The following is a 10,742-nucleotide window of genomic DNA, read 5'->3' as shown; positions in this document are numbered from 1 at the left end:
CCTTAGCCTCCCGAGTAGCTGGGATTACAGGCATGCGTTACCACACCTGGCTAATTTTTTGTATTTTTTTGTTTGTTTGTTTGTTTTGAGACGGAGTTTCGCTCTTGTTACCCAGGCTGGAGTGCAATGGCGCGGTTTCAGCTCACCGCAACCTCTGCCTCCTGGGTTCAGGCAATTCTCCTGCCTCAGCCTCCTGAGTAGCTGGGATTACAGGCATGCGCCACCATGCCCAGTTAATTTTTTTTTTTTGTATTTTTAGTAGAGACGGGGTTTCACCATGTTGACCAGGATGGTCTCGATCTCTTGACCTCGTGATCTACCTGCCTCGGCCTCCCAAAGTGCTGGGATTACAGGCATGAGTTACTGTGCTTGGCTTTACTTTTTTTGTATTTTTAGTAGAGATGGGGTTTCACCATGTTGGCCAGGCCAGTCTTGAAATTCTGACTTCAAGTGATCAGCCCACCTGAGCCTCCCAAAGTGCTGGGATTACAGGTGTGAGCTACCACGTCTGACCCAGTTTACTTTTATTAGAGAAGATTAATTTGTTTTTATACACCCTTCACTATCTTAATACTTTCTTCATGAGTTACTACTTTCTTGGCAAAGAGGCCTAATCTCTTGAGGTTTTTAAAAATACCTATGAATATTTTATGTAATTGATTTTTGCTTCATTCTTTGTGTCTACAGTTTGTTAGCTAATATTTCTGGTTACTAACAGTTTTAATCTTTCTCGTGAAAGTTTAACTGGTTATTACTACCTTATTGTTCTTCTATGTAAACTTCTCTAGTGAAAGAAAACAGAATGTAGTTTGATCACACTGAAATGTTTTCAATTGCTAAATGTAATTTTTTTCTAGGGAACTTATTTTTAGGAATATTTAAATATTCCTAATTGATTAAAAAGACTGAATCCTGTTATTTGTCAGAACTTACTGTATTTTTCTCTAAAATTACATATTTTTTAGTGGACTTAAATGTTCTACATTATTTTAGCATTTTCTTTTTTTTGAGACACAGAACCTAAATAGCATGTGGTGATTCCTAGACAATTCTTAAAGCTTCTTTTGAGCTAAACATGAGAGGTCTTTATCAATAAAGAATTTTGACTGTGACCTGGAAAAGAATATTGTTTGTGGCCATTAAGATTGCATTCACTCAAACAAGACTTTGTACTGATAAAGTGTTAGATGAATACCTCTTTTGATTGATCATTAAATGTTGTTCCAGTTGACACAGTTAAAGCAGTTTTTACCTAGTTGGTTTATGTGGCCATACTACACTTTAGCTTTACCTGAGTACTGTGTAAGTCATTCGTTTAAATTAGGTTATTGATCACAGACACACACACACACACACACACACATACACACAAATAAATAAAAATAAAAATACAGGTTGAGTATCTCTTACCTAAAATGCTTGGGACTAGAAGTATATTGGTATTTTTGGAATGTTTGCATATGGGTAATGAGATACCTTGGGGATGGGACTCAGATCCAAATATGAAATTCACTTATGTTTCATGTATGTCTTATACACATAGCCTGAGGTAACTTCGTAGAATTTAAAAAAAAATTTTTTTAAAGAGGGTCTCACTGTGTTGCACAGGCTTATCTTGAATTCCTGGGCTCAAGCAGCTCTTGCATCTCAGCTTCCTAGAGTGCTGGGGTTATAGGCATGAACCACCATGCCTGACTCAGTAGAATATTTTAAATAATAATTTTGTGTGTGAAAGTTTTGCCTAAATTTTGACTTAGACCCACTACATGAGGTCAGGTGTAGAATTTTCCACTTTGGGTATTGTGTTGATGTTCAAAAAGTTTTGGGTTTTGGAGTATTTGGGGTTTTGAAATTTTGGATGGTTATGCTCACCTTCTATCTTGATAGCCTAAATATTAAATATTAAAGGAGAAATATCCATGTTCTGCACAAAAAGTGTCATGTGCCAGTAGTGGCATGTTTACTAGGCTTTGGAAAATATTTGGTAGGTTGATTTACCTTACTTAGTGCAAGCTTTCTGTTTTTTATATTTTCATGAAAGAAATATTGACTGGACTTTAAAAATAGTACTTCTGAAACATTTTGGCTTCCATATTTCTTTAATTTTCCACATCATTGAGGGCTTCAAAGTGTGCTAAAGGATTGTATCAGTATTTACCGTAGTATAAACGAAAGTGAGTTTTAGAGAAAATGTTACAGAGTTAAGAGTTGCTTTCTTGTACATTTTTGCAAATGTTTTTAATGTTCACCTTCAGTGTAGTGGGAAGAATGGTATTGTTTTATGTTTTGTAAATTTGTTTTTCTCTATAAAAAATGGTTGACTTCCCACATTTGCTTTTGCATTCCATCTATTGCAGAAAGCTTTTTGATTAAAATGCATCAAAGAAAACCTGCCTTTATATGGAAAAGTGATAAGGGAGGAGTATGTTAATAACCTTTAAATATAATTGTGGATATTTTTTGATACTACTGTAAAACTTAAAAGTACTCTTACATAGAAATTAATTGGGCTGGCTGGGCATGGTGGGTTACACCTGTAATCCCAACACTTGGGGAGGCTGAGGAAGACGGATCGCTTGAGCTCAGGAGTTCAAGATCAGTCTGGGCAACATGGTGAAACCACATTTCTACAAAAAAACACAAAAATTATCTGGGAGTGTTGGTATGTGCCTATAGTCCCAGCTACTCTGGAGGCTGAAGCAGGAGGATTGCTTGAATCCAGGAGGCAGAGGCTGCAGGAGCTGAGATTATGCCATTTCACTCCAGCCTGGGCAACAGAGTGAGACTCTTGTCTCAAAAAAAAAAAAAAAAAAAAAAAGGGAAATCCACTGGGCTGCTTTGAATTTTGGATAGATCTTTTACCCATGCATGATTTTGTAGTGTCATGTACCAATCAGAAACTGATGCATTGACCTAAGCAGATTGTCCAAATGTTAATGTATTTATTCTACAAAATTAAAAGGTTACATTTCTTCATATTGATCTCATAGAAAATGCCTGCCAAATACTCAAGCCAATAATTATAGTGTCTCATGTAAAAATCTTGTTCCATGAAAAAAGTAGTTCATTCAGCATGCACCCCAATCATGAATGCTTATTCTTAAAATAACCATCCTACTTCAGAATGCGCAGAAGTGCTTTATGGACAAATCCTGTTTTATTGGGAAGGACATGAAAAAAAGCATGTACCCATGGAGAGAAATTTAATAAAATTAACTTTTACTGCTTCATTCAGGTATTCATAGTTTTAAACCACAGTTTGATGCATGTCACAAATGCAGTGGTTACTAGTAAAAATTGGGCACAAGTCCCTTGGATTGTGCTAAAGCACTGGGACTTTCCCAGCCATTACTTTTGCACCACTGAGTGTGTTAAATGTTGATACAGAGAAAAGCCTGATGATAATATTATAACTAACTATATCTTAGTGCTAGGAAAATACAAAATAGTATGATTGTGTACTTCCTGAGTCTTGGAGACTCTTAGTACTCCATAACCTACACGTTAAGAACTGCTGTAATGCCGGAATCCTGTTTTGACATGTGGTCCTGGGAATTAGTTGCTTCCTGTTTTGGTCATCTGTTAATTTAAGTACACTTGAATTACAAGCTTTTCAGGAATACATATGTATAATTCTTTTCATGGAAAGTCATACAGTCTTATAAATACTGCAAAGATAAGTTAAAAATCTCACCTTTTGTTAGGCTTTGACTGTTGGAATTCTTTTTTTTTTTTTTTACCGTATGGGACATGGAGATATATTGGAATTTTTGAAGAATGAAAGTATCTTGTGAATGTTAAAGGTTTTATGAACTCTGTTTTAGCAGAATCATATAGGCTAGCTCAGCCACTTACTATTCATATGACCTTGACTAAGTTATTCAACAGCTTTGTGCCTCAGTTTCATTATCTCTATAAATGAGATAACAGCAGACCTACTTCACAGGTTGAATCCATAACATAAAACGGAGTTTTCATCATAGCTTTATTTTAGCGCACTGCAGTCTTTTGAGAGTGTTGTTTACAAATAAAGTTGTTTTGGCTTAAACTACAACTCTTAATTTGTTGTAAAGTAATAAAGCATTATTTAAATTTGTAAAAATAACACATATAACGCCCTGGTTCTAACTTAAACTCCAATTTGAAATATTATTAAAAGTCATTGATGGGGGAAGTAAGGGTCTTGTGTCTTGCTTGTTGGGTGAGCACACAGTTGTGAATTTCTTCAAGTGGTTCTTACTAATATTTGATAGATTTATTGATAGTGAAAAATACTGTATTAATTTCATTTTACAAAGTCATCTTAATATAATCTCTACCTCTTTTGCATTTTACTGGATGTTTGTAGTGGTGGGTTTCTAGAAAGTAACAGCCTGAAGATATGACTAGGAAGCTGAAAACTTCTTTTGTTCCTTCTAAAATAGTTAAAAAATGATGTCATTGGGCCGGGCGCGGTGGCTCAAGCCTGTAATCCCAGCACTTTGGGAGGCCGAGGCGGGTGGATCACGAGGTCAAGAGATCGAGACCATCCTGGTCAACATGGTGAAACTCCGTCTCTACCAAAAATACAAAAAATTAGCTGGGCATGGTGGCGCGTGCCTGTAATCCCAGCTACTCAGGAGGCTGAGGCAGGAGAATTGCCTGAACCCAGGAGGTGGAGGTTGCGGTGAGCCGAGGTCGCGCCATTGCACTCCAGCCTGGGTAACAAGAGCGAAACTCCGTCTCAAAAAAAAAAAAAGATGTCATCAAATTATACTGTCTTAAGAGCAAAGCTGTATAAAATAGTATTTAGTAATCATCTTTAAGATACTGTCAACATTACTAAATACAAATATATATATATGTATTTAGTGAGAAACGCTGTAATATACCTCATGAATTGGTATTTTAATACAGTAATATGCTGTAGTAGCATGAATTATTCTAAGATGCTCGATTATCTCATTTAGAGAAAGGTGTTTTAGAACTTGTATTGATTTATAAAACACCACCAGAAGGGGAATATTTGTATTTAATAGTTGACTTAAAACCGTAGATATTTTCAGTACATTGATACATTTCCCATGAAATTCTCTTAATGACAATGGGTTTTTTGTGAATAATAAAGCTCATACTATTCTAGAAAGTTATTCTAGAGAGTGATACATAGAGCTGAAAATATAAAGAGACAATAAAGATTGTTTATGCCCCCTTTCCCTGCCGTGGAATCATAGACCAATAGTTAAGGTATTAGGGTATATATAAGGGGTATATGTATATATATTGAAATCTCAAGCAGCGAGATTGTAAATAATTACCCTGTATTAGTGGTTAGATATTGAACTCCTAATCTTTCATTGTGAAGACAAATTCAAAAGTAAAAGTATAAATTGAACTCCTGTGTTCCCCAAAAGTCATGATTATAAAATCCCTGTATTTTACTCAGTGATGCTGGTGTGTAACCAGCTTCTCAACAACAAAATATCTACTATATTTACTCGTTAACAGATACTTACCTAGATGCTATAGATACTATTTTTATAGCTAAAAGATTTTGGGTATGTTGAAGCATTCCTCACTTTGATCAGTAGGTTCTAAGAACTTAATCAGTAGCTTCTAAGTAGTGATAAACAAATGGCAATTTGATTTATCCAAAGGAGTGATGTTTTATTTTAAAATAATTTTTTAAATATAATACTTGATGAGTAGCCATTTTTACCTTACAGTCTAGCCTTTTTTTTTTTTTTTTTTTTTTTTTTTGAGATAGAGTTTCATTCTTGTCGCCCAGGCTCACTGCAACCTCTCCCTCCTGGGTTCAGGCAGTTCTCCTGCCTCAGCCTCCTGAGTAGCTAGGGTTACAGGCATGCGGCACTGTTGTCTGGCTAATATTTTTTTGTATTATTAGTAGAGACAGGGGTTTACCATGTTGGCCAGGGTGGTCTTAAACTCCTGACCTCAGGTGATCTGCCCACCTCCCAAAGTACTAGGGTTACAGGCATGAGCCACCAAGTCTGGCCTCAGTTTAGCTTTTTTTGCAGGTCAGTAATAATATCCGTTAATGGCCAAAAATTTTATGATGAGAAATTTATTTTTAGGAAAGTGAAAATATGGCTTTTAGGCTGGGCCTGATGGTTCACCCTTGTAATCCCAGCACTTTGTAAGGCTGAGGCAGGAGGATCGATTGAGCCCAGTAGTTAGAGACCAGTTTGGTCAACATAGAGAGACCTCATCTCTACCAAAAAATAATGAAACAATTCACCAGGCATGATGGTGCATGCTTATTGTCCCACCTATTTGGGAAGTTGAGGCAGGAAGATCACTTGAGCCCAGGAGTTCGAGGCTGCAGTGAGCTATGATGATGCCACGGCACTGCAACCAGGGTGACAGAGCAAAGATCTCTTAAGAAAAATTTTTTTAAAAGAAGCTTGTAGGAAGATTGGTATTTTAATGTTCTAATGTGAGAGAAAGCATTTTATCTCTTCATGATGGTGTCTTTGAGTATAACAGCTTTATTCATTGTACCCTAGCTTCATAAAGATTACCTTTGGGCATCTCTATTTTTTTTTTAAATTTTAAATAACTACAGTGCAAGAATGGACTGTGGTAGCCAGGGCATCTCTATTTTTTAAGTTAGGTGGTTTTTTAAAGGAGTCGTTTGTGACTTAATGGCAATTACGTTTCCATCATAGGCTTTTATTTTCTTTATTTCCAGCTTTATAGGTGCTTTTCAACAGTATTTTGTATTATAAAATGGAACTGTAAGTGAACATTTAGCTTTTAATAAGATAGGCTTTTCAAAAGTACAGTAATTATACTTTCTTTAAACATTGCTGCTTTTGTCTCATAATGGAATGTTTTTCATGATTGCTACATTTAACACAGTTTTCTGTTACTGGAAATGGTCATCAAGTCAAAGTGAAAATTGCAATTTTCATATGTTATCTTGAGTAATTTTACTTAGAGATTTCATGGAAGTTAATTCTATGTAACTATTGTTGGTAAATGAAGAGTTTTTAGGAAGCAGTTTCTGTAATGAAATTTCAAATGTTTTGAATATTTCTGTTCTATAATTAACTGTGTAATACTTTAATTCAGGTTTTCAAGTAAAATTACTGCTCAGTTAAAGCAACGCTGTGTCGAGCTTTCAATAATTGCTTGTATGGGCTATCTGTAGTCCCTTAATGGAATAATGCTTGAGCAGATGAATAAAAATACACAAATGAATTGTAACATTTAGACAATGAATGTTGTCTATAACTTTATATTTAGCAGAATTCCCTAAAGCTATTTGTGGTTATATGTTTGAATACATTTCAATAGGAACTTGGTAATGGTCATTTCTATTTTAAGACTTCAGCGACCTGCGAGGAAAAAATAATTGGCCCTGGTGGTTATTATTACTAGATTTTCTTTTGCTTGGAATCTAGGCATATGTCTTTCATCTATTGGAATAAACACATTGAAAGTAACCTGTGGTAGATTTTATATAATCTGATTCATTGGTAATCTAATCTTGCAGTGTAAACTGGGTGCTCTAAGTACTTATAGTGTATTAAGCCTGGGAGACTGAAGTTTCTTTTCAGTGTTCTTAAGTATGTGATGATGGAAATTTTTCAAAATTTTTAACGGAAAATGATGTCCCAATTCACTCTTTTTTTTTTAATTTTAGATGGGAAATGTAAAGTCATAAGATCAATAGGTTGACTGTGACAACTATGTTTACTTACAGAGAGAACAGGAAATGAGAATGGGTGATATGGGTCCCCGTGGAGCAATAAACATGGGAGGTAGGGATTTGAAGCAAAAGGCTTTTGTAACTTATTGTTGGGGGGACTGTATATGCTGTTTGTGGTATCTACATATCAGTAAGAAACTAAAATTATAAAACCAACATTTCTAAAGGTGAAATCTCTTACATCCATTAAACTGGAATACAATACAATTATATTAAAAATAAATGCCTGGGAAGAAAATTCTCATTTCGTTTTTGTTTTAAGGCTGAAAGATGTGTTATACATTCATAGGCTTAATGAAAGAAACATATAAACCAGGTGGAATACAGCTTGAAACTAGTTTAGTCATTGTATGGTGTAATACAGCTCTGTCTTTGTAGTTTTAAAATCAAATTTTGTGCTTTCTAATTGGCTTTGGTTCTTTTTTGAGGACCTCACTTTATTGCCCAGTTTGGAGTACAGTGGCGCAGTCTCTGCTCACTGAAACCTCGACTACTGGGCTCAAGTGATCCTCCCACCTCACCAAGTAGCTGGGACTGCAGGTGTGCACCACCACTCCTGGCTTATTTTTTGTATTTTTAGTAGAAATGGGATTTCACCATGTTGCCCAGGCTGCTCTCAAACTCCGGGACTCAAGCAATTTTCCTGCCTTAGCCTCCCAAAATGCTGATATTATGGGCGTGAGCCACCTCGTCTATCCTAATTGGCTTTTTTACCTTTGGAAATTGATAGTTTCTGAGTTGTGTTTTTAAGCTCTTAGAGAGTATTTTATACATTTCTACCTTAAACTAGCTTTTTGTATAACTTTAAAGCTGTTTTCCTTTAACGAATATTGAACTTTTTTTCTTTTAACCTGCAGTATTGTGCACAGAAGTGCACTCGCTGTTCAGAGACTATGACTTATCAAGGGCATTACATGTATGTCACCAATGCATGGTTTAGAGTTGGCAGAGTTTTTAAGGAAGTGCCTATATTAGCAGCTTTAGTATGGATTTACTTGTATAGCCAATTGCAAGGGAAATAATGCCAAGTAAATAACCTGAAGGAAAAACAAATGTGGCATATCGTAGGCCTTAATAAATTTGAAATCTGAAATGTCATACATTTAAAAGTTGGGTAAGGAATTAAATTTTGTTAAATTATTTGCCCCATAAAAAGCTGTCTCACATTGCATTGTTCCACAAAAGCTGTCATGAAGCAAAAATCTTTATATAACTTAAATGTACATATTGTTTTAAAGATTGCACTACCATGGCAAACAATGTACTTAATGTGCACATCCATTTACAAAATCAAGTATCTTCTTAGCATATATGGTCTATCAAATGAAACTTAAAACATGTCATGTGTGGAATGAACATTTTCCACGATCACCTTTTTTTCTTAAACTTTTCTTGCCAGTTTTTCAGTAAAACTAATCAGATAATATAGAGTCATATATTACTCTTCACTTTGTCACTTTTTACCAGCAAGTAGTTAGTGAATATCTCTGGTATACGCAGGAAGCAAGAAACATGGCCCTTGCCCATTAAGAACTTAATTGTGAAGTTACAGCAGTGGATACATGAAATAATGAACCAAGAGTGTCTACGTTCTAAATGAAGAAGCATAATTGAGTATATTAATGTCCAAGTGGTCCAATATTTATGTCTGTTTTTTAGAATAAATTCTGGGATGGTATTTAACATAATCTATGTAATTTCGAGGATTTTAAGAATAAGGTTATTATAGATTATAGGCAGTTTAAAAGGCCCTTGTCGTTATTAGAGTGACATTAACATCAGAGCTAAACTTTAAAATAGTATAAAACTTAAAACCGTTTCTGATGGTGCAGAGATAACCCTGTTATTTTATTAGAAGAAATATAAGAATATGTTTTTAGAGTCCTTAGTTAGGAATTGAAAAGAATTTAAATGTTTTTGTGACATTTTATTCACCAGAGAACCTATTTACATTTTAGCATTTACTCTCAGTCTCTAGTTCATCTAATTTTCTCTTCAGTCTTCATTCAATGTGAGACTTAATCATAGGTTTTTTAGAGTTATTAATCATTATAATTCAGTTAAATTGTTGAGGAGGTAAAACCGTCATAATCTCATCAAATTACATTGATGGAAAGTGGCAGCAGATTTTCTGGTGTATCACTAGAGCGTAAAAAAGTGAAACATAACATCATAATGCTACCTTTCAAGTAACCAGATAATGCTAACATTTCTTAGATCTTAAAATTTATTTATAGCTATGTGGTAGAAGATGTGAGTACTAAAAGTAAGGCTCTTAGTTAACTACTGTTAGTTTGGTATATTATTTTTGATTTTTTTATACCCATAGTTGTATAGTTATTTTCCAAAGCCACCATTGTAAAATTACATTCTATCAAAGAGAGGAAAAAGAAACTTAATTTGTTTCCTGGGGGATAGTTGAGGTAAGATGCCTCTTAGATACTGTTTTTATACTCTCTTCATTTCTAGATTGTAGAAATTATTAAAAGCAGTTATTTAGGCTGAGCATGGTGGCCTTTTAATCCCAGGAATTTGGAAGGCCAAGGTGGGCAGATCACTAGGTCAGGAGAATGAGACCATCCTGGCTAACACAATGAAACTCTGTCTCTACTAAAACTAAAAAAATTAGCCAGGCATGGTGGTGCACGCCTATAATCCCAGTACTCGGGAAGCTGAGTTAGGAGAATCACTTGAACCCAGGAGACGGAGGTTGCAGTGAGCCGAGATTGTGCCACTGCACTCCAGCCTCGTGACAGAGCAAGACTCCTCAAAAAAAAAAAAACAACAAAAAAAAAAAAAAAAAAAGGTGGGGAAAGAAAGAGCTATTTAGGGCTATCCTGAAGTAGTGGAAATATTCTTGGATAAAGTATATTTATCGGCAAGAACATTATGGGCTGAAGGAAATAATTCCTTTCTATGAAGTTGCTAGGTTGCTAGGGATTGGATTCAAAGAACAAAAGTATGATGCCAGGGGCTGGTAGGCAATCAGACTGCTACTCAGCTGCTCCCTGGACTCAGCCATATAGAG

The 10,742-nt window shown here is 35.3% G+C and overlaps 1 protein-coding gene across 2 annotated transcripts in view; it reads left to right on the top strand.

The window, feature by feature from the left end:
* PSPC1 (paraspeckle component 1) overlaps window positions 1–10,742 on the top strand; it is a 101,304-nt gene that overhangs the window by 58,265 nt on the left and 32,297 nt on the right. The window contains exon 6 of one of the 2 annotated variants that reach the window (XM_032271181.1): window positions 7,709–7,766. The exons of the other annotated variant lie outside the window; for it this stretch is intronic. Coding sequence (XP_032127072.1) covers window positions 7,709–7,766 — 58 coding nt within the window. The remainder of the gene's footprint in view (window positions 1–7,708; window positions 7,767–10,742) is intronic. 2 annotated transcript variants of the gene reach the window in all.

This window comes from Sapajus apella, unplaced genomic scaffold (genome assembly GCF_009761245.1).
Source record: "Sapajus apella isolate SASKATOON/1434 unplaced genomic scaffold, GSC_monkey_1.0 scaffold225, whole genome shotgun sequence".
NCBI classification, from domain to species: Eukaryota; Metazoa; Chordata; class Mammalia; order Primates; family Cebidae; genus Sapajus; species Sapajus apella.
The sequence above is the reverse complement of the archived record's forward strand: the minus strand, read 5'-3'. Positions and strand labels throughout refer to the sequence as shown.